This window comes from Rhododendron vialii, chromosome 11a (genome assembly GCF_030253575.1).
Source record: "Rhododendron vialii isolate Sample 1 chromosome 11a, ASM3025357v1".
Classification (NCBI taxonomy): domain Eukaryota; kingdom Viridiplantae; phylum Streptophyta; class Magnoliopsida; order Ericales; family Ericaceae; genus Rhododendron; species Rhododendron vialii.
Genome location: NC_080567.1, coordinates 16,338,530 through 16,363,231, shown reverse-complemented (window position 1 = coordinate 16,363,231; position 24,702 = coordinate 16,338,530). Strand labels below are relative to the sequence as shown.

The 24,702-nt window shown below is 37.7% G+C and overlaps 3 protein-coding genes across 5 annotated transcripts; 2 read left to right on the top strand and 1 right to left on the bottom strand.

Moving 5' to 3' along the window:
* The first annotated feature begins 6,784 nt into the window (after positions 1-6,784).
* Positions 6,785-7,687, top strand: LOC131306678 (protein CYCLOPS-like). Its single transcript, XM_058333085.1, has one exon. It carries the CDS (start codon positions 7,059-7,061, stop codon positions 7,404-7,406), a length of 348 nt encoding a protein of 115 aa, XP_058189068.1. The 5' UTR covers positions 6,785-7,058; the 3' UTR covers positions 7,407-7,687.
* A 105-nt stretch (positions 7,688-7,792) lies between these two features.
* LOC131306651 (protein CYCLOPS-like) lies at positions 7,793-12,910 on the top strand. Its single transcript, XM_058333039.1, has 10 exons — positions 7,793-7,980; positions 8,215-8,319; positions 8,660-8,708; positions 8,792-8,844; positions 9,372-10,030; positions 10,656-10,699; positions 10,819-10,867; positions 11,209-11,257; positions 11,681-11,809; positions 12,438-12,910. Exons 2-10 carry the CDS (start codon positions 8,315-8,317, stop codon positions 12,559-12,561), a joined length of 1,161 nt encoding a protein of 386 aa, XP_058189022.1. The 5' UTR covers positions 7,793-7,980; positions 8,215-8,314; the 3' UTR covers positions 12,562-12,910.
* On the bottom strand, positions 11,607-16,512 carry LOC131306646 (hypothetical protein At1g04090-like). Of its 3 annotated transcripts, XR_009193947.1 has the most exons (4): positions 16,269-16,512; positions 14,234-15,814; positions 12,307-12,628; positions 11,607-11,812 (listed from the first exon to the last, which is right to left on the bottom strand). XR_009193947.1 is itself a non-coding variant. In XM_058333029.1 (3 exons), exons 1-2 carry the CDS (start codon positions 16,369-16,371, stop codon positions 14,235-14,237), a joined length of 1,683 nt encoding a protein of 560 aa, XP_058189012.1. In that variant the 5' UTR covers positions 16,372-16,512; the 3' UTR covers positions 12,194-12,628; position 14,234. The 3 variants fall into 3 exon arrangements, 2 of the variants coding, with proteins under 2 accessions (XP_058189012.1, XP_058189013.1); XM_058333029.1 differs by lacking the exon at positions 11,607-11,812 and having other exon boundaries at positions 12,194-12,628; XM_058333030.1 differs by lacking the exons at positions 11,607-11,812; positions 12,307-12,628 and adding an exon at positions 13,545-13,692.
* Between the last annotated feature and the right edge of the window lie 8,190 nt (positions 16,513-24,702).

The following is a 24,702-nucleotide window of genomic DNA, read 5'->3' as shown; positions in this document are numbered from 1 at the left end:
CAGTGAGAAAAACCCCTCAGCAGAATGGTGTGGCTGAACGAATGAACAGGACTCTTTTGGAGAAGGCACGTTGTATGTTGTCCAATTCCGGATTAGGCAAAGAATTTTGGGCTGAAGCCGTTTCCACAACATGCTATTTGGTGAACAGGTCTCCGTCGACTGCTATTGAGTGTAAGACTCCGTTTGAGGTATGGTCAGGTCATCCGGCTGATTATTCTGTGTTGCGTGTTTTTGGGTGTCCAGCTTACGCTCATGTGAATGAGGGTAAATTGGAGCCACGAGCCAAGAAGTGTATTTTCTTGGGTTATGCAGCAGGTGTCAAAGGGTACAGGTTATGGTGCTCTGATGATTTGAAGTTTTTGATCAGTAGGGATGTGACTTTTGATGAAAATTATCTGATTAAGGGGTCTAAGCAGGTTGATGATACAGTTCAAGAACATAGTGTTCCAAAGCAGGTGGAGTTTTTGGGTGAATCTTCCGACTTAGGGAAGAAGCACATTGAGAAGCCAATTGAAGAGGAGTTCAAGAGTTCAGACACAAAGGTTGATGCATTAGTTGAGCAACCACGCACTATTGCTAAAGATAGGCCAAGGAGGGAGATTCGGCCTCCTGAAAGGTATTCGGCTTATTCTGAGATGGTGGCCTATGCTTTATCAGTTGCTGAAACAGTTGAGTATGAGGAGCCTTCAAGCTATACGGAAGCTATTTCGAGCATTGAGTCTGCACAGTAGTTTGTTGCTATGAATGAGGAGATTGAGTCTCTTCAGAAGAATCAGACGTGGGAGTTAGTAGAACCGCTGAAAGGGAAGAGGATTGTTGGATGCAAGTGGATCTTCAAGCGCAAACCAGGTATTCCAGGGGTAGAAGACGCTCGGTTTAAAGCTCGGCTAGTGGCGAAAGGATACAGCCAGAAGGAGGGTGTTGACTACAATGAGGTATTTTCACCAGTTGTAAAACATAGTTCCATTCGCACTTTACTTGCTATTGTTGCATGTTATGATCTTGAGTTAGAGCAACTTGATGTCAAAACTGCGTTTTTGCACGGCGAGCTTGAGGAACAGATTTATATGCGTCAGCCTGAGGGATTTGTTGTTTCTGGTAAGGAGGATCACGTTTGTTTACTTCGTAAATCTTTGTATGGCCTCAAGCAATCCCCTAGGCAGTGGTATAAGCGGTTTGATACTTTTATGATAAGCCAGTCATATTCAAGAAGTGAGTATGACAGTTGTGTATATTTTCGAAAACTTTCAGATGGTTCATTTGTTTATCTACTGTTGTATGTTGATGATATGCTTATTGCTGCCAAGAGTGTGTCAGAAATCAACAGGTTGAAACAACAGTTAGGTGGTGAATTTGAGATGAAAGATTTGGGTGCGGCAAAACGTATTTTGGGTATGGAGATTTGCAGAGATCGAGTAGCTGGCAAATTATTTTTGAATCAGAAGTCTTATGTTCTTAAAGTGCTTGAGCGCTTTGCCATGCAGAACTCGAAGCCAGTCAGTACCCCTTTGGCAGCACACTTTCGACTTTCAGCTGAGTTGTCACCACAGTCGGAGGATGAGGAGAAGTATATGTCTCAGGTTCCATATTCGTGCGCAGTTGGGAGCCTTATGTACGCCATGGTATGTACTCGTCCTGATATTTCACATGCAGTTAGTGTCGTTAGTCGTTATATGGGGCGTCCAGGAAAGGCACATTGGGAGGCTGTGAAATGGATACTACGGTATTTGTGCGGAACTGCAGGTGTTGGTCTATTGTTTGGGATTGTCAATTCTGGTGATCATGCTGTTGGTTATGTTGATTCGGATTTTGCCGGTGACCACGATAAGAGGAGGTCTCTGACAGGTTATGTCTTTACTCTGTCCGGAAGTGCCATTAGTTGGAAAGCTACTTTACAGGCTACAGTTGCGCTGTCTACAACAGAAGCGGAGTATATGGCCATTGCTGAAGCTGTGAAGGAGGCATTGTGGATGAGAGGTTTGCTTTGTGAGCTTGGTCTTGCACAGGGTGTGAGTTCAGTATTTTGTGATTCGCAGAGTGCTATACATTTGACTAAAAATCTGATGTATCATGAGAGGACTAAGCATATCGATGTCAGGTATCACTTCGTTCGGGATATCATCTCACAGAAGCAAGTTGAGGTGAAGAAAGTGGGTACGGCAGATAACCCAGCAGATATGTTGACTAAACCGGTTCCGGTTGCCAAGTTCAAGCATTGCTTGGGCTTGCTTGGTATTTGCAGTTGATCGCCCCTCGGGGGCATTTGGCGAGTGAGAGGTTAGAAGGGGATAGCTATATTTGGTGATTTAGTTCAGTGGAATTCAAGTCAAGGTGGAGAATTGTTAGGAATGCCTTGTATTCTTTAGTCCCACATTGGTTAATTATCTTGTTCCCGTTTTTGTAGCCTATTATAAATAGGGCTTTTGGGGGACTTCTAGGAATTATCTTTTGGGCTTTCATATTGTGGCCTTTATAGAGTTACGGATTATAGCCGGCTCTTTGTATCTCTTCTTCACGTTGGTTAGTGAATCCTCTCTCTCCTCGCCCGTGGACGTACCCATCTTGGGGAACCACGTACATCTTGTGTCTTTGTGATTTCTTGTTTAGTTTTCAATTTCTCGTTCTTAGCTTGCATTCATAGCGTTCGTTACAACAAAAACTGATATTAATAGGCATGCTTGAACATTTTAATTGCAGGAAATAACTAAATAAACGAAATAATTTGTATTTCCACAGGAGCTCCACCGTGCGGCATAGTGATGCGCCGTACAATACTAGATCCGATGGTCAGAAGCTCATTCAGGACATTTAAGCACAATATAATCAATAACAGGCATGTATGCTTATGATCAAACAATTTAAGCAGATACACGGATTAGTTTTCAAGTTTTCCTACGTGTGACAGTACAGTAAGGTATGTACATGTGCGGTGCGGCACTATTACCTTTTGGTCAGAACATTGACAAGCTTTAGAACACTGATTTGAAATAGATATATGCTCCCAACATGTACCCGCATATGTAGCTGGTTAATAATGAAGTGCTTTAGAAAACAGTTTGGATTTTGATTTAATGTGTGAATTATTTATCTAAAAGCAACATGACTGTATACTAAACAACACTATATGACATCAAACCACCAGAAACAGAAAACTTGGGTAATTGAAAGAACTTATATCCCCTAGATGACCTCTACCGTACGGCAATTAGGTGTGCCGTACGGTATTGGTCTCGGGTTTCCAATACTTAATTTTTGTATTTGTTTAAACCACTCAAATCTAGAGCTAGTATAATGAACCAGGCTAGGTTTAGCAGTCCCCCTCAGAATGCAAAATTACCATTAGGATAGAAATCTTATTCCTTTTTTTGGAATGAAAACCCTTCTTGGCATGAGACACTTAATTAGTAGGATAACTTCACGGATGACTTTTGGTAAACATACGAATTCTGATGTAACACGATGACAGGGTATAGCACTTGTTTTTGGGTTTTGGGTGATTTTCCAAAGATTCTTGGAGTGATTTTTGGTATTTGGAGCTGAACAAGGAACTATAAGAATGAATACTGACTGTACAGATGCACACCATAAGAAAATTGCCGAGAAGCTTGATCCTTGTAAATATTATTCAAAGAATCAAAGTAGGAAAAATTATGGTATCCCCGGCCAGTTAAACCTCCGAATGGTTAATGTTATGCTTTCGAGTTGTTATGTTATGCAATTTTAAGAGCACACTGTAATAATAACATAATACTTTTTAGGGTGACACTATAATAATAATAAATGCTATGCCATTTTGAAAAGTATTATGATTGTGACTAATTAATATTATGCCTTCGAGTGATTATGTTACAGGGAAATACCGTGTCCCCGGCAAAGGAGGAGACACCATATATAGCATCATCTATGAAGGTAAACTTAACTAGTGCTAAATATGTTTCAAAATAAAATTGTGCCGGCTTTTGAAGCACTGAACGTACGAAAGCAACTTTTTTTTAAAAGAAAAAATAAGTGTTTTTAAACTTCCAGTCAAACCTGTTTTAGAAACTCAACTTTCCCACGTTACAAATTGCCAGTCAAGAGAATACTGAACACGACAGAGCTAGAATTTTTACACCGGCCGGGTGGCGATTGAGTATATATATATATGCACTAATAAAAATCGATAAACAAAGATGGACTATGCACAAGATGAATATCTACCAACCTAAAAATTTGCACAATAGCGTAAGTTTCTTTAGCATCAAATTTGTTCCTATATCTTAGGCCTAGTTTCCACGAAACTTTTTACTCTACAACTTTATGCCAAAAGTTATGTTGTTTCTACTAAATTAAAGAATCCAACACATTTTCTTCTACTAATTAAACTAAAACACCCAATACATTTTCTACAACTGTTAGTTTAGTGGAAACAACTTGACCTCTGTGAAAAAAGGAAGAATGAAATAACTTGACTACAAATAAGTATTAGAACTTACCGAGTGACAGAATAAATGAAAGACTTTCAATATCACACTTTTCATATTGTTTCAAACAAACGTTAAGGGAAAATTTCATATAGCCACCTAACCTTTCACACAAATCACACATAAATATCTGACCTTTCTTAAATTTCATATAAACACCTGAGCTTTCTAAAAACTCACCAATTCAACACCTGACCTTTCTTAAATTTCATATAAACACCTGAGCTTTCTAAAAACTCATCAATTCAACACCTGCCGTCACCCCTCCGTCTAAAACCAAACGGAAAAAAAGTTAAGTGCTCCAATTTTTTATTTGTTTGAACCAGTGCAAAGATCTTATTTTTTTGATTATTTTATCGTAAAAAATCATAATTAATTTTTGACTCTAAAGCTCTTGTTAGTCAGCCCTAAGAAAGTCGTATAATCAAATATCTCTTAGGGCTAACTAACGAGAGCATTAGAGTCAAAAATTAATTATGATTTTTTAGGATAAAATGATCAAAAAAATAAGATCTTCGCACTAGTTTAAACGGATTGAAAATTGGACCAACATTCCTAACTTTAGAAATCTTTTAGTTTTGTTATGCCATTGGAGACACTCTAAGCTTCTTCCAAAGCTTTCGGCTTTCTGGATGTCGGTGATGATATCTATGCGTGTACTCCGGACACTTGAGTTATAGAAAAAATTGAGTGGTACACAATACAATGTGATTGTTTGATTTGGGACAAAAATGAATTTGATTATTGTTTGTGCATGGTTGAAGGAGAGGAAATAATAGGAGTTTCAAGTTTGAAAATTCTTTCCATCCAACACCACAGCTTTTTTCACCTAATCATAGCCCAAGATCATTGCCATGTCTGTAGAATGCAAGAGAGCACCATGTTTCAGCTACACACTGTCGCATACAATACTTTCTCTAGTGATGAAAATGCCCTCCTAACGGCTACATTATTTAAATCATAAAATTAGAACCATAGATGCATTGGTCCCTTTCATGGCTTCCATCATCCCATTTCCCCCTTCTCCAATAAAAAGCCCAAAACTTTACACATCTTACTCAAAAAAAAAAAAAATATTGCTGGTCCATTCCAAACACCTCATTTTGTGGAACCCCTCTTTTAAAAATGACTCCTACATAGGTGGTTCGTGAACCAAGTCGTTTGTGAACTGATGATCAAAGCTCGGCAGATGGTTTGAGTTTGATTCGTCTATTTAACGCGAGTCTCATTTTTAGACTTGTTAATAAATGAGCAGAACTCGAACATGACATTGTTCGGCTCAATTAGGCTCTCAAACAACATAAGTAATATTTTGGTCTATTCATAAATATTATCTTTTGGATAAAAATAGATTATGATTATGATTTTGTTCTAAGAATATATTACAGAGACAAATGGGGTTTGTCCAAATTTCATTTGCAACCTACACCCACATCAAGCATAATGTACTATACTTTAATTTGAATCGTTAAACCTAGGCCTACTCGGTTCATCTTGCGCTCGAGCTCGCTAGAAACTTAACCAACAAATCGCTAAAATCTTTTGACTCGTTAAACCTAGGCCTACTCGGTTCATCTTCGGCTCGAGCTCGCTAAAAACTTGACCAACAAATCGCTAAAATCTAGCTCGGCTCAGTTCGTTTGCCACATACATATTTGTACACTAATACGTGCAGAAAGATTTTATATATGTAGAGATGTGCATGACGTAAAATGTATATGAAACATGAAAATCCTTGTTGAATTTCAACTTTGGATGATCCAACTTGCTGCAGTGTGATTAACTCTGAGAAAAAGACAACCAAAAAAATAAGTTGGGATTTCGAATCTAGAGCAAACATGATGCTCTTTGATTCCACGACTTTTGTATTTCTTAATTGCCCATAATTTTTTTTTTTTACGTCAATTTTTCAATTGGAGATACTGTAGTCTCTCTACAAAGTTGCAAACCATTTCTCTTGTGTGTTCATATTCTGGTGGCTTAACTGGAAGTTTGTATCTTCAACGTTCCCTTTAGCTTTCTTGTCCAAGTTTCTCTGCAAGGTTGTGTATTCATGTGAATTCATATATATCCTCAGTAAAAGAATTCACAGCCGCCACACAAGATTCTCGCTACGTATCATTCGATAGTATCATTCAGATCAACACTCCCGCTACCGCTATTTAAAACAAACCTTGCTTGTTTCCTACCCAATAACCGTATGGGTTGGTAGCAAAGAGCCATTTAGACAATTATGTTACTGAGCAAAAAGAGAAGCGTCAAATGTTCTGAGCAAAAGGCGTTTTGTTTTACATAGTAGTGCACCTGAGTTTTTGTTGGAGACTTTATGCAAAGATGAGCTCGGGATAGTAGTTCCCCGTTTTGCAAAACTATACCAGAGTTGTTACTCTTTTGTGTTAATATAAGTTAAGCTGTTTGGTTTCAAAAAAAAATGTTCTATTCATCAAATGAAAAAATCTTCGAAGAAGACTTTATCTAGATATAGCGACCCATAATACCCATCAGTGATTTTGTCAAGGGAAAATTAGTTTTGTTCAATGTCATATGGTTCTTTGGTGGAAGGTCCTGATTCAAAGTGTTATATAATTGAGTAATATGTTGAATGGTGGAAACAAGGGAAGTTCTGGGAATGGTTCGTTTGTAAAACCAGCAGCTCGCCAAAGAAACTCAAGTGCACTCCAATCTCAGGCCGTTCAGAGGGTTGAAGTAGAAAAGAATTCGATGGAAACGGAAGGAAGGGGGTATTCGGACTTCTGTAGGAACACAAGTGAAGACTTGTTCTTCAAATCTTTGATGGAGAGCTCGATGGGAATGCCAGCGCCAACCATGGAAATGTTGGGTTTTAAGAATCTAAGCAACAGTTTTCGCACGGATAGTGAGGAACTCTTCAAAAGCTGGCTCACAAACGGAGAGGCAAGCAATTGTACTATCTCCTTCTGCTGACTTCATTTAAAAAGGCATCGAATTCCTTATCAAACATTTGAATTAGCCGGATGAATCTTCAGCGATTTTATTAGTGATATGAGCAAGGTTACAGATTATACACGCAAATGCCTTAGTCAAGTCCTCTTCTAGATTTTGTGAAATAATGGCTTGATTGGCAGAGCATCACAGTTTTCATTCTTGGAATTCTTTCTCTACCTTTTCTCCTGTGGTTCTCATTTTTCATTTTTTTGAATGCTGTAGATCTTTATTTTAGTTAAGGCAGCCATAGTGAAAGAACAAGTTGCCACATCTAAGTTCAATTTCAAGTCATCTGTTTTACGATTAGTTATGACCAGGGCAACGTGGTGAATGCATCTTCACACTTAAATTTGTAAGCATGCACATGACATGTGGAAAAGGAGTGATCAGGGTGAAAAAACAAAACCTGCTCCTTTCAATGCTGTTAATATTTTGTTTGTTGTTTGCTTCATGATTTTGTCCTAAATCCACTACTACTTCTGACTTTTGTTTTGCAGAATCATGGCTATAACTCGCCAAGCATAGCTCATCATACTCGAAATGCATCACGAAGGTTAGTTGGTCACATTTAAAGAGTTTCGCACTGGTTGATGCTTGATATGTAGAGTGCTTTTAACCTGTTATTTCCCATACATGTTTATAAAATGGAGATAGCTTTGTACTTGTTTGTAGTAATCTGTACTCTTGGAGATATCCTATGAGGATATAAATTGTTGAGGTAATCAGCAAGAACCGTATTTGTTGTACTTGAACTTCTGAAGGCAAAAAATCCCCAATTTAAATGCAGGATTTCCACAGAACTGGCTAGTTTAACGAATCCCCAACCTGGTGGTGCAAAAAGTACTCACGTGGCTGAGTTACAGACAAGTGATCTCAACCAAAATACAATGAGGTAGACTTCTCTAACTGCTATCACTTTTATATGTCCAACATCAGTGTTCCGCATATTTTCAATCAAATCACCAACTGTTTTTAGTTTTCAGTTTGTCCTTGCAACACATTCAATCTAATGATTTCCCTTATCAGTGGTTCAGTCACTAACTTTGGCTACATTGTTGGAGGTTTTCAGCTGATTAGTTAGTTTATACTTTATATACTACCATAGTTGGAATTTCGTGCACGCTCTTATACATTCAATCAATTCCAGTATAATTTATTATTTTGCGTTGGTTTAAGAGTAAGAACTTCTGATTATCGATGCTGATAAAATTTTGGCTTCTGTTTCTCTCCAGAAATGTCGTTGACAAAGGGTTGCAGGCTAGTAACCTATACTTGGCTAAGGTCTGTATCTACTTAGATAGTTTCAGAAATATCAGTTCAATATGACATTCCAAATCAATCTCATACTTCCACCTTGTATGCAGGCATGGTTCCATAGTTCTCAACCCATGACACGAAGTCGATCCTCTGAACTGCGGTATTACTGTTTCCATAATATAGTTCTCTGGAAACCGTATCCATTTACTTTCTCTATTTGCTAGCACTCTGCTACAGGGCCACAGAAAATATACTCCCTCTGTCCACAAATTTTGGTCCCTTTTAGGAAACCTTATATTTTATGGTGACATCATCCTCATTCTTCAAAACATATGGATTTCCGAAGATACCTTCAGCTATATGGTGGTAAATTTAAAATCCAATGCATTTTTTCCTCCACTTTTGAATTATGAATATAGGGAGGGAGGAAGGATAGAGAAAGGAAATGCTTCAACTTTTTCTCCTTGACAAGTGAAAATGGACAAGTAATATGGGACACCTAAAAGAGGAAAGATTGACCAAAATTTAGGAATGGAGGGAGAAGTCATTTGTATTTGAATCATGATATTCGCTTTTCTTTGAATCATGACTCATGGTGGAGCCAATTGCTTTATATCGAAGTAACATAACTGGAAAAACTCAGCCACATTTTTCTTGATTTCATTTGAGGAAGTATTTCATTTGCAGGAGGAGGTATGTTGCCATGCAGAACTCTCAAACACCGTTTGGTATGGAAGCGATGCATAATGTCACAGGGCATAGCATCAACAATTCAAAACAGGAACTTGAAAACCCAAACCCAAATGGATTTGGTAACATACCAAACCAGTTCAGCTCATTCATGTCTCTGACCAATTCATCCTCGTCTACTTTCAATACAGCTAACGCGGATAATGTAGACAAAATTTCCTCTGTTGTTGGCATGCTTAAGGGAACATTAGAGCGAAAGAAGCTTACAAACCCAACTGAAAGAGGAATCACTGAAGATAGCTCCTTGGGACATTATTGTGCTCAAGAAGTTTTAGGCGAAACATGTTTGAATCAAGGACAAGGGAATTATTTCATTCATGAGAAACCGAGAATGTTTGAAGATCCTGGGGTATTGCAATCCAGTAACGGATCTTTGGTTATGGAATTCGAAGGGTTTGTAACTCCACCAAACCCAATGCAGATGAACATGTTATCTCGTGAAACTTCACAAGGTGAATCTTCTGCTGCTACACCGGTTGTCTCGGCTGGGTTTGAAGCGTGTGATGGGCCCAGCAACTCTGGTCAGACTATGAGTGAGAGCTCCAGGAAGCGACTTGGAAATGGAAAGAGTTCAGAAATTGGCTCCACACCCAAAGGTGACTACTAAAAACAACTTGAGGCTTTCAATTCTTAAAACACATGCATAGAGCAGATAGGCAGCTTAGTTGATCTACTAGCCATTGTTGTTCAGACATTTTGTGTGTGATGTTTTTCATCACTCGTTGGCTTGTCTACTTGGAGCTTTTGGTTTCTGTTCCACTCTCGTTTCTTTCCTACCAAAAATTTTGTCAGAAAGTATCACTCATAAGATCGAGCATATGGGGTCACCATCTACTTTTGTACTTTTGAAAACGTCTTGGCAATGGGACTGTTTCTATATGGATCCATTTCATATCAGTACCTAAATACTGTTCATACCAAGTGGATTGATGGCCACGATAAGGGATATGTGCAAAACAAAACTCTATTCTATTTCCAATGCTAGATATTGGGATGTTTCATGGAAAACGTATATCGCTTTAATACTTAACGTTGGTTTTGGACAAAAAAAACACTTTTACATTTCAGCAGTTGCAAGAAAAAAGGGTTATTCTATGATCACTCTTACGGGCTTATTCCAAATTTGTGTCCCTTGCAAGCATCCAATTGTGTTTTCCTTCCATTTCTCTCACCCAGTTATATATGGCTGCTTAGTGAGTATTTTTCCTTTTTGAACTGCAGACATCAGGGAACGTATATATGACAATATAAAAGATGATCGCAAGGTATGCTAGCTGTACCCTATCCTAATTGTTTGATGATGAATCTACAAAATTGTGAGAAGCAGTGTGTAAAATGGAACCACTAAAACTTTCAAATTTTCTTTTCTGTTTACTGTCTTCAGCTAAAGGGAAGCCTTGTTCGGTATGGATCTATGAATTCAGTTGGCTCAGGTAATAAATACCCGTTTCTATACTTGATGATTTTCATCCTCATACTACAAGGTTGTGAACAAGGGCTCGAGTTTGAGAGCAGCCTATTTAAGCAAATATTGCCAAAGCTTAGTTCTTGCTCCAGTTTGCCTCCTCCTCTTCTTCGTTAACTATTGACTTCTTATTGCTTGACGACTTTGAAACCTTGATTATGTATCATGGTATCTACCCATTTCTATATGCAGTAGTTTCTGTTTTTCCATTTCCTATCGTTATCGTGACAATATTGGTGCCAAATATTTTCCATTACTGTAGCATTTATCAAGTAAGTTCCTTTTCGCTAACCAAAAGAAGTATTGCAGTGGACAAAGGGGATCCAACAAAGAAGCGTAGGGTGGAGCGATCCCGGAAGTACGTATTACTATATTCACAACTTAAGTGGAAGTAGCCACTTTCATCAGAATTGTTTTCCTGAAAATTTGTTATCCTAGTTACTGTAATCCTCAGGAATAGAATACATTCAAATTTTAGTCAATTAAAATGCAAGATTCCTGATTTTCTTAGTGTCCCTCCCAAGATTATGTTTTTGAGTTATTCTTAAGGATGGGAAAATACTAAAATTTTAGTGAATTATTTGCACTCCAATAGATTCAAACATCATGCCACTCATTAATATGATATTCAACTGCTTGATTGATTTTCCGCTATTCTCTGAAGCTGAACATGCATTAGTCTGGGTTTCTATGCATTCCAAACATGGAGTAATACTATCTTCAATTTCTGGGAAAAAGCTTGCACAGACCGTACCTTATGTTGAATTTTTTGTTGATGTAGAATGGCAGAGGCAAAGGAAAGGAATCTAACACCACAAATTCCCTCAGATATGCAGTCCATTTTGAAGCGGTGTGATAATCTTGAGAAGGAAGTGCGGTCACTCAAACTTAACTTGTCGTTCATGAATCGGTACTGCCAGAAACACTAATTTACTTAGATTCGCTGTATGAGTACATTTGGTTTGACGTAGAATTTGAAATCTAGTTTGGTTGAGCTATATACTGCCAGAAAACTAATTTATGTAGAAATACATTAATCTTGGTTTTAGTGAATTTGAAGCATGCACACTTGCCAGTTCTAGCCGGTTGTACCAATTAAGACCAGACTTCTGTTATTTTGTTTTAGTCAAGGAAAAAGAAGCCCTAAGAAACAACTGTCCAACTAGAACTCGCAAGTGAAGGACAGAAGATTTTCTTGATGGTGAGCTGACAAGAACCCGTTGAAGGGGAGCGCTTTACATTACATATGCTCAGTTTCTGCTTGTCACGTCACCATTTGATTTCTGGACTCTAGGGTGTTAATAAGGATGCAATTGATCCAAATGGATCCTACCATCTGTTTATCTTCTCTTTCTGTACATCTATTTTGTTAGCCCACAATTGAGAGTCCAGTGATACTTTACTTACCTCTAGATGTGTGTTTTGCATGGAGATTGACGAAAATTTGTTCCAATCTATGTATGCATCCATCTCTCATCAAAATGATCTGAAACTTTCTGCTCTTGTTGAACATTTTCTTCTGTCTTTGAAAATCCCAGAAAGGATTCTGAACAGACCAAGCAGATAGAGGAGCTTCAAAAGCTGAACGATGAGTTGACAGAAGAAAAGGAGCGTCTTCTTGAAGAGATTGAAAGGATCATTGGACAAACTGGACACATGTGAGACCTTATTCTGCTTTTGCCATCTTCTCTATCATCGACTCGCCAAATTCAATCATTCACAATAGCCCCTGAAATGGCCCAAAATTCTACATTGAGAAATCGACCAATGCATATGCAATCCTCCCTAAACCAAACGTCGGTTGCTGGTTCTCTAAAAAGCTTGCTTTTTAGAATTCTGTTAAGTGTTCTGTATTGGGTACTACTGTGGCCATATTTGACAAGGTATAACCATTATTTTGGTAAGTAGGACCATTTCTTATTGGAAGGAGGCACATACTGGTTTGCTGGCCAAATCTTTAAGGAAATATTCTTGGTAGCATATTAGTGGACAAAAGTTTCCCCTTGTTCAACTCTTCAGTTCTTTAAATGATTGCAGTTTTTTTATTTTTGGTTATTTTATTAAATCAGTGGCTTAGTTTATAGAACTAGCTTATGCAAACAACAGAAGGGATCTGAAATCCTTACATGAAGACCAATTTTAAGGAGAAAGAAGAAGAAGAAAAAAGAAAAGAAAAGAAAAGAAAAGAACCAGCTTCAATCGGAGCATTAGGGAAAAGAATGTGCCAGGATACAGATTTGATCGGAAATCAGTGCCTAAGAGTCTAATACCATTTTAAACCATTCACTGGAATTCATCAATCTTGTCAATTTGGCGATAAAATAAACCGCCACTCACTTCATTACGGCTTATCTTGAAAGGTTCATTCCAGAATCCAAAGGGAAGTGTCCTGACCCCTACAAGAAAATTAGCTGGTGCCCCAAAAGCAAATTGGCTGCAGTTTATGAATATAAAGCCCTACCAAAAGCAAGATACATATAACTGTTTTCTCCTGCAAGCAATCCTTTAATAACATTGGTAACATTCTCAAGGTTTCTTTCCTTTTCTCTTCACATGCTTGTTTTTTAAAGCCATTTTGCTTGCTCAAATCACATGTATTCTGGGATAAGAGATGCCATTTTGGTTGCCAAGGAATCTGTATCATCTAATATTCTTAACCTTTTAACTATCCTTCTCTTTTGATTTCTCATAAAATCCACCGCCTCCTAAACCATCTGTACCCACAATGGCAAGAATGCCTGTTACTTTCGTCCCCTAGGATCAGCCAAAGTGCACGTAAGCTAGCACGGAAACCTGAGTTATCCAAAAAAAAGAAGAGAAAAAGAATGCATATTACTTTGGCATATGTCCAATGATCATGCACAAGATGATTACAACGCTTATAATAATGTAAATGCTAACAGCCAGGCGCCAGCCATAAGGCAATGGATAACCTCGAGGTTGTGTAACAGATGTGTTAAATTTGTTGGAAAGGTATGAAAACCTGTGAATGTGCTTCGGTTTTTCAGTCGTTTTGGCTTTGTTCTCACCTTAACCACCGCCCTATAGTCAGTCGTGTTAGCGTGACCGTACTCATAAGAATTAATTTTTTTGCCACAACAATGAGATTAAAAATTTAGCCAAACTTAAGCAGTGCTTGGTGAAACAGGAACGTTTAAAGGAATTTCGCGTTCAGAGGCTTACATACATCTGTATTAGTTACCTGCTAGGCTGATAAACTCAATAAATGATCACTTTGACTTACAAGCTGTCAAGCACATTGCTTATGGGAGATCATAGCTGAATATCTCCAAATCAAATAGGAAAGAAAACACACAAAAAATCACTACACTACCTTAGCTTGAAACTTCATCTCCATACCAGTTCTTTTTCATCTTTGGGCCAGTAGGCCCTTCTTCTCCATACACTTCATTCGGCAAGATTTTCACCAAACTCTCAAATGTTGATTTCATTCCTGCAGTCAATAAGCCCTCCACCTTCTGGACCTCGACCCCAAGTTCGTAAGTAACCTTGGGACCCCATTCCCTAGCATAGTCCAGCCACGGCGGCTCAACGATTTCTGATCCCAAGTACTCGGCCGCAACCACTGAGTACCTTTCTCCCGTGTCCATCACCTTGTCACTCTTATCCGTGTCATTCCTTATCCCGATCCCACCGCTTCCTTGCAAAACAAGCCCTGGCTTCGCGTACAATGCATGTCCGTTCAACGAGGAATAGGCCACTGGCTTGTTGCCCTTATAAAACTCGAGCAACGAAGCATCAACCCATTTTCCTCCACTATGTTGTGAAAAGTACATCTTGTGCAACATCCCATTGAAGTTGCTTATCCTTAGTGTCAAATGCTCCCAATCGCCAACATGTTCGCCAACTTTCCCTAGTGGGATGTCCAGTAGCTCGAGTTTAGCAGTCGACGGTCCATTGAAAGGGTAGAAAATCCATATAGCTATATCGGTGTAGGTGCCACCATACACGGGCTTTACGTGTAAATAAGCCTCAGAGCTCTGTAAATCCCCTTTTCTGACTCTTTCTTTAGCATTATCATCCATTGGAAGGTCTAGCCAATATGCACCATCATTAGAACCACCTTGGGGTAGGTTGGAGCCATTTGAATCAATGGGAACAGGGTTAGACTCTTCCCCTTTCTTATATAGCAAAGCCCCATTGTTGAAATACCAAGTCACAGAAGAGGGGAGGTAAGTTTCCTTGGGGTGAAGGTAAATCAAAGGAGAATAAGCTTGAAATAATTCCTTGATTTGGTCAAGATTAGGCATAGAAGATGAGTCAAATTTATTGTTCTTCAAACAAGCTAGAGATAAGGTAGAAGAAGTGGATGAGGCATTATTTTGGGCAAAAAATGTACCTAGTGATACACCAGGCTCTTTGGTCCCCCTATTGCTAGGTTGAAAACTATACAAATTAAAACCATTTGAATCGCTCTCGGTCCCTGGCCCCCAAATCCAGTTACTGGTCTTGGGTTGATCAGTTAGGTCGGAACGGACACACCGGATTTTTTCAAGGGAAGGCTTGTCTGGTGAGGTGGTGACCACATGACCAACAGCTTCGTAGCCATCTGGTGGCATTGGTAACCAAATGTAGCCATGGCCAGTTTTCTTGATTTTTTTCAGCGATGAGCTACTCCAAACTAGAGTGTAGTCAATTGGCTTCTTTAGAGTAGGTGAGACATTTTTTTCTTCCACGTCTTTTCCAACAAGAACATACCCAAAAAGTGGCAGGTTGTTGGGTTGGCTGTAGAAACCGAGAACGGAAAATCCATCTGGAATCAGGTGAGGTTTAAAAAATGTTGCACCAAGGTCATCTGGTCCCCCTTCATAGGTAGCCCAAACTTTTTTGAAAGTTGAAGTCTGATAGACTTGGAGGCCTCCTAGATCAATGATTCCACTTCCAAATCCTCCACCTGTTATTTGAACCAAAATTATGAGAGCAAGTATGAGTTACATAGGTTGGCTTAAAAGGCTATGGTCACGAAAATCAACAGAGGAGTCTAACTGTGTTCCATTTTTATAGTACTGTTTTTTTTGTTGCAATATAGCGTTAGCATGTTAGTAGTTAGCCAGTCACAACAAATAGGTCTGTTTTGCTCCATCAGCTCGAACTAAGACCTGATCACTATTAAACAGGAGATTATGTCCATGACACTCACACAAACATATCCTCTCCACATAGGAAACCATGACAATCGAATCGGGTAAAAAGTACTTATGGGAACAAACGAGGCGTTCTAGCTGGCAGGTTGCGCCACCCGAACAGAACATGATAGGAAAACAAAATGAAACAACTATGAAATGAACACAATGGTAAAGCAAATTAATGATGTAAAGTGGTGACAAGAGAAGGAAGAAAATAAAAACCTGGTGGCCAAGCAGGTGTTGGAGAGGGAAGCTTGAAAATTGTGTCTATGGGCAATGCTTTGTTGTTCTTGGAGGAGAAGGAGAGACAGAGAGAATTCCCCATTGCTCAAGTGTTCTGCAAAGAAAGATTAAGGGCCACTAAAGGAGGTTCTGAGTTATATATACACATCAAGATTGCTTTATCCAAATGGGCATATTCTAGTTATAGGGTGGCTGGGGAATAAATAGACTGGTCCCCAATCTAAAGTTAGGCCCATAAGTGGATTTGTTGTGCAAGTTGTCATGTTGTTTATTTCTCCTGATTCCTTTTATGACTTCTCTTTTAGACTAAGCTTTCATTTCCAGGTGCTGAATTGTCATTTTCCTTGCTTATTGTCTGTTCAATATGCACTTTGTGTTTCATTTGTACACGGTATCATTATGTGTGTATTCTGGGGGTAAGAGATGCCCATATTTTGAGTGGCCGAAGAATCAGGATGTAATGATCCCTCTAGCGACCTTTTTTTCCGGATATATACTTCAGGATATTCGAGCCAAATCATGTGTACTTCGACTTATCCGGAACCAATTCCACTGTTCACTAGTCGAGACCCATTTAAAGTCGGGAGAAAGTCTTGTATGAACTAGTCACACAAGAGTTAATAGCCAATATGGGGTTTTTGAACATGAGGCTGGGACTACAAGGCCAACCCTTGGGTTGTGCCCCTGCAACTTTGTTCACTTTGTCCTAGTCTGTGTTACTCGAGCTTGATTCGTGTTTGATGGCTGAAAGCTTTTTTTTTTTTTTCAAGATTAGCTCATGATGTAGACAATCCAAACTTATCACAATCTGAAGGATGTTAATTTCTTGTATGTGGATTGTCCTTTAAGGTCTCTTTCATTAGCTGTTTTTTTTCTTCATGTTTTTTTGCCATTTTACATAGAAGTCCGTAGTAGGATGCTTCGCTGTAGGGTCCATTTGTCATTGCTGCAGTTTTCATGTGCTTATAAAAGCTGTACAACTAAAAGATGGGCTTCTAGGTTTTGAACAGCCACGCAAGTGGGGCTGTATTTTAGTGGTAAGAACGGAATGGGAGATACTGTAAGCATCACCTTGTAGAGCGGTACAAAGCGGATACCTCATCTCAGCAATCGACAACTCAGATCTTAAGCGAGCAATAGACGGTTCAAATTTGTATGCGATTTGTATGCGCTCAGATTTGATCCGAGCCGTTCGTGCCGAGATGAATGGCTAGATCGGCTACTTTGCACCTGCTCAGTAGGAAGTTGCTCGGTAGCATCCTGAGTAAATATGTACTCCCTTATAGTATTTCGATAGGGTTCAAACCTCACTAATTATAACTAATAAATGCTGATTTTTGCCAAGCCAAAAAAAAGAAAATATCAATTCAGCCACATCATCTTTATGCAACTAACGTATAGTTTCTTTGTTTAGTTTGTACTTTATGTATGGAGATATTCTGCCAATAACTATTTTGACATTTTAATATCTTCTTTATGGAAAAAGTAAGGAAAACTTGATAGGTAGGTAACCGAAAGGGTTGGTTAAGTGGTGAAGGCTTCGGACTTAAGGTTTCAGGTTTAAAACTTCTCAGATGTTATTACTCTTTTGGGGTTTGTTTCTGGGAATGAGAGATGCTTTTGGGGTTCAATTTCGGGAATGGGAGATGCTGCCCGTAGAGCACCGCTTATCTCGGCAATTGACAGCTCGAATCTTAACCGAGCAATAGACAGTACAGATTTGTATGCGTTCAAATTCAATCCGAGCCATCCGTGCCGATTGGCCGCTCTGTATGTGCTTGGCAGGGAGCTGCCGAGCAACATCCCCAAGTCCCCGATTTTGTTCATCTACCTTAAAAGTGGATGAACATTATCCACATCCTTATTGGTTGATGCTAACTCGTGGACCCTACGGTAGTCTGATTATGGTTATAGTCTTAAACAAGTAATAAAGATATATGATTTTTAAGCTTACCCATTTACTTCAGGATTCTTATTTACTTACCTTCTTTTGCAATATCTGAGAAAAATAATCCAAGGCCCCAACGGTGAATATAAAACACTTTCTTTTATGATTGAACGTTACATGAAATTGTAAGTCTTGCTTTCAGAGTGCATAAAGACTCATTTTATTTGACAAATACGATAGGCTAATTTTGAAAGAAATGTTCATACAAACCAAACCAAACCGAGCCATACACAAACACAAATAAGTCCATCCTTAGTATTTTTTCTCGATTTTGGTCAATGTATTTTTTAATTCATCGAGACCAGTAGCACGCAAAACAAATATTTCATCAGAACCCATAAATATTCACCGCAAAAAACTAGACAAAATCTTTACAAAATAATGCATAAATTTAGTCAAGAACAATGTATTAACACGACTTCGTAAATGAGAAAACAGTAATTAAGTACGAAATTTTGAACAAGAATGCGAGAGAACTTTTACTCAATTTTTGTGTGTCTAAGTTGTTAGTATAAAAGGTAATTAAGTGAGTAAATTAGTAATATTTCAAAGTAATTAGGTAAGTTAAGAATCTTATCTTTATTACTAGGTTAAGACTATAACCATAGTTAAACTACTGTAGGATCAACGAATTAGTATCAATCAATAAGAATGACGGTACTAATCACCCACTTTTAAGGTGGATGAACAAAATCGGACTCCATTCGATACATAGTTTTGCTCTGACTTTAATTGGGATCTCTGCAAGTAGGCAGTGAGATTAGTCTCCCATAATTAGTCGAGATGCCCGTAAACTGGCCCGGACGCCTAAGTTATAAAAAAACAATGACAGGTAGGTGATGACCTTTTGAATGAAACAATTAAGTGTATCGAATACAGATGAAAAGGAAAGGAAAATCGCAGAGGGAGAAGAAAATTAAGGGACTTTTTTCTTGCACAACTGTGATGCATGTTAGTACATTTCATCCACCAAATCAAAGTTTGTTGGTTGATTATGGATGAGCTGTGTGGGCCGAGTTGTGAATCGTTCATGATTGGTATTGAAAACTTAACGTGTATGAATAATATATCCAAGCTAGGCTTGATAATCAGGCAAGCTGATCTCAAACGAAGTGTAATCGAGTCTATCAATGAGTCAATCTTCAATCGCTTGTATTTTTTAGCCCAAAAAAATTAAGTAGTAGCTTGTTTAAGCTTCATTTGAAAGCTTAACGAGCTTCAAAATAATTAGAACGTAGTTTATTTATGTGATAAATCGATCTTGAATGGAGTTTTACTAATAAGTTGATCCGTGCAGTTGTTTCCAGCTTTTGCACATCAAGGACTTGCGAAACTCTAGTAATTAATCACCAAACTAGCTCATTACAAAAGTCATGACTTTGTTTTTTAAAGACAACACAATCAATCATATCATTTCGAAGGCCCAATGACACGGAATCCATCCAAGATTACAAAGATAAAAAATCATGTATGCGCGCATTCCGGACAACAAATCTACAAATTACATCAAAAGGGTTATCTAATTACTTCCATCAAGTCACAACACACACTACACTCGCAGAACCGAAACTTCGAGTCAGCCAATAGAAACCGCAAACGACCAAAAAAAAAAAAAAGAAGAAGGCATCCAATGGATCAAAGATTCCAATCAATGCCACCCCACTGGTCTCAACAGTTTAAAAACTGTAGTAGTTGAAAACACAGACCCAAGCCATAAAGTTCTTAGTTACCATTTCGGTCGGTCATTGGTGAACCAGCGGACAAACTGCACAGGTCACTTGAGTAGTTTTACCTACCACCTTTTATTAGTTTAAAAAGCATGTAAAAATCCAAATTTTTATCCTAAGAAACTCAATGATCAAAAAAATATCTTAAGAAACTCAAAATTAAGGATTTCAATTTGCACAGACTTTAATTGGGGCACCCACTATTAGACGGTAAGATTTGCCTCCAAGATTAATCATGGTGCGCTGGGCCGGGCATCCAAGTTATCAAAAGAAAAAAAATTTACGTATTCTAACATGGAGTGTTTGTGGCCCTTGGGTTTCGTGTGGTATCCTTTCCGTATGTTTCTCTCGTGCTACATGGTCATTTTACAAATGTTCTAATTAGCATCTTCAAGTAGATCCCTCAAAAATTTTCCTCAAAATTGTACTATACTACGGCACGTTTAATGCACTTTAACAGACTCTTTAAAATTTTGTTACCAAAAGTTTACTTTGCTACCTCTTGTGCATCTTACTACTTAATTGTATATTCCAACAAATTCTTCAAATTGACGATTTGGTATTTGACGAATGCTACTCATATGTCAAATTGACGAAAGAGAAAGGGAATTTGAATGGTGGGATTGTGTTTCAAGATTTTTTTTTTTGTTTTTTGCCAATTGGTAGGAGAGATCATTACATCATGTATGAAATATAAAATACAAACCACGAGACACTACATCGATTATGTGAGAGTTCACGAGATAACCAAGCCTAACAACTTAACCAACAAGATAAATAAGCTCATTAAAGAGACTAACAATCACTATAAGACTGGAAAGATTGGCCATGGGTTAAACGACTGTACCAAAGCTCCGACAGAAGACCAGTCCAAGTTGGAGTATGGAAGTTATCTCAGGGCAGAGATTTCTATCATTGAAACTATCAACCGGGGAACAAGGGCTCCTTCTTCCTCAGATTCTTCGTCGGAAAACCTCATCATGGCGGAGCCCTCGTCCCTCGTCTGGTGTGACAGCGCGTGATCCTGGGGCGTTTTAGAGGGGGTGTTGGACGTTAATTTGTATTTTTCCTAAGAGATAACTTGAGAGGAATAATCTCGAATGTTAGGCTCTTGAAAGGTCAGTCAAAAAGAGATAAGTCCAAAGTGATGTTTTAGCTCCCAAAGAAGTTTTGGAAGATGAAAAGTCTCCATGAAGAAATTTTTCTAGGGATATCTTACAGCAAGTTTAAATAGAGGTGCCTTTGGTGTATCAAGAGGACATAAGAAATCATTCCAAAGATCCCAAAAATCAGTTTGTATATGCAGGAGCAGCAACACTGCAAATCCAAAGAAATCATTGTAATCCCAAAGCTTGATATTGAATAAATCCCTTGCAATTCAAGATTTTCTACTTAGCATCAAAGTCTATTCTCATCTTTTATTTTTCCGTCATATCTTTTGCTCACTCTCATCCACTCACACTTCCGCTGTCCCCAAAAGAGATTTCATATCTCTTCTAACTCGGCTTTCCTTACAAAGGCCTCTGTCATCAGAGAAGCATGCCACTTTGCCAAAGCCCTTAAAGCTTAGGAATGTTTCAATCGAAAATGATAATGCCACTCTTATCTCCCTTAGTGTTTCGGAATTAGTCCCTCCATGGGAATCTTCGGCGCTGATTTCTGACATCAAGAAAATGGGTAAAGAGCTGGACATTTCTTTTATTTGGACTCCAAGGGAAGGAAACGCAGTGGCTCACTGGATGCCTCTTCTAGGGCTAATGTTTTAGGTTGTAATTGGGTGGCAAACCCATCTGCTGTTCTTTTTTTTATCCTTTGTAATGATGTTACTTGACTTATGAAATGAATTGCAGTTTAAAAAAAAAAAATTACAAGCCCCATTAAGGGAAGAAATAACCCCAACAAATACAAAGAAAAGAACACCCACATGTACGCAAGTGAAAAGACTTGAACTCCTGCCCTCGTAGTGAGATGCAAGAGTCCTGGCCAACTGAAATTCAAGAAATTGTTGGAGTACTTCAAATGATGCAAAACCTTCAAATCCTTTAATGTTTGGTGTTTGAGGGGTCTGCTAAAGATGCTTCAATGCATTACTTTTTGTGATGTCATGTTTCTACTACTTGATCATAGCGTTCTAAGAGAATTCTTATCGGTCTCAGCTGATTTTGGACCAAATTAATTCTCAAAAATTATTTTTCTACTTTAGCTAGTCACTTTTTTACAATTACATAGAATTAGGCTCTTTAGTCTCACTCTCTTCTCAATTAAATATTCATACTCCTCTCTTTTTTTAATGCTCTCCCATGCGGATGAACAGTGAGGCAAAAGAGAAAATAATAATATAATATTGTGTAGGGATGAACAGAACAAGGCAAAAAGAGCCGAGCAATTTTGTTTTACCGAGATCATGAGGCGAGGCTGATTTTTGCATCGAATTTCTCCTTCTACTTGCTAGTTTACCCAAAGGCCAAAACAATGGTTTGAGCATTGAAGAACCGGATATTGATGCTCTATGTAAGGGGAGCAGATTTTCCGGTTCAATTTTATGGTGAACATGATCTCATGATTCTCTTCTAAATGGGAAAGGTACCTATGAAGATTATACAGCAGAAAAGGGCAGATTATTGTAAAATTGCATTACTTCAATGATTATCTAATCTACCGAATTTTTTGCATTAACAATTTATGGACTAGGAGATAACAAATGAGCAGATCAAACCATCTTAGTGGGCAATACATCCTCTACTATCTGTAGCAAGAAAAACTAGACCAAATATATGTCAAGTACTATATATGGCGCTATTTGGACAAACTTTTTGAGAGTCTTTTTGGCAATTTTAAAGTAGTCCAAAAGACACTCTCTTAGCCCAAATATTATCTTGTGCTACACTGGAGTCTTTTTGGTATTTTTCAGTAGTCCAAAAGACACTCCCTTAGCCCAAACATCTTGTCATACACTAGAGGGAAACAAAATTCAGAAGATCCACTAGGAAGGTTAATTTGAAACCCAACTCTGCTGAAGAAATTATGCTTTCTTCGATTGATGCCAACCTGCGGGCAGCGCGTTTTGTTTTCTTCGCGAAAACTCGTCTAAATTATCAATCTTATGGTAAAATTTATGCTAGTTGGATATATTATAGAAATTGATGATAATCAAATATCCTGAGATAAATAAAAATAAAGTACAATACAGTGCGTCAACATGTTTCTTTGTCCGAAAAGGACAAACTGCACAGGTCACTTGAGTAGTTTTACCTAACACCTTTTATATTAGCTTAAAGTTTTAAACGTCAACTGATCACCGTTCTGGTTTCTAAAAAAAAGAACTTTAAGAAAAAGAAGGTAATTTCAAGTTCAAAAATTATGTGTTTACGCAAATAATTTTTTTACCAATATGAATCTTGTTTGATAGATCTTATTGAGAATTTTTTAAACGGTGCAAAAAAATTAAAAAATTATTTTTCATTTTCGTTATATTTGAGTTTGAAATTACATTTTTTTTGAAAAAGAAGGTTTTGGGAGAAAGCAGAACGGGACCAAGCATGTAAAAATCCAAATCATAATCTTAAGAAACTCAATGATCAAAAAAAGGAGAAAGCTATGGTACACAGGGTATACCGTATATCTAAATTATGACAATTTGTGATTTTCATTATGCCAATTTTTTATTTTCTAATGTATATTTATGATGTTAGTTACGACGTGTACTTTAAAATTTACCTGTTGAACAGGTCATTAGCAGGTTATCCATAATTAAAAAATATTATTATTATGTAACCACAATTATTCGTACCAGAATCCATAATACTTATAACCCAACCAAATATATGCGTACAAGATCACAAATAAAATAATGCTACCCACAAATGTTATAACAACACCATGAATTGACGTTATCTTACCACAATGGGTTACACCAAAAATTCTTTAATAGGTATGATATTTCGTAACAAAATCAAAATGTGTCGTACCAGAATCAACAATTGTTATGCCTAAGCAAAATACATGTGTAAAATACCACAAATTACGTAAAATTACCACAATTATTATGACAACACCAAAATTTGTCATTTTGTTACCACAATGTGTCGTATCAAAAGAAAACATATGTCATGCAAATCATATGACATATTCACAATTGCTATGACAATACCAAAAATTGACGTTTTCTTACCACAACGTGTCGTACGAATGAAAATCGATTAAAATATTCTATAATAAGACCAAAATATGTCATACCACAATCAATAATAATTATATCCAAGCAAAATACATGTCTACAAAATCACAAATTCAGTAACAATACCATAGATTGTCGTTACCTTAGCACAATGTATTGTACAAAATTTAAACTAAAATTAGTTTTAATTTCTGCCACATTATTTTTTCAAATTTTAAAATTTCTGCCATATTATCTTAGTTTTCAATTCCATCCATATTATTTTTTTCAAATTTTAATTTTTATCGATACAATATCTCAAAAAATTTAAACTAAAAATGAAATTCTCGCTCAAAATTTCATCCAAAAAATTCCACCAAAAAGTAAGCACTATACCCAAAATTTTGAATACAACTGCAACTTCCTCTCGAAATATTTCTCCAAATCAAATTCTCTCGAAAAAAAATTTAATCCAAAAAATCAAAATCCCTCCAATATTTCGTGGATAAATGAGAGTTCACTAAAAAATTAATTATTCAACCGTCGCAAGACAAGGATTTGGGTTCAACCTTTCTAGGGAAA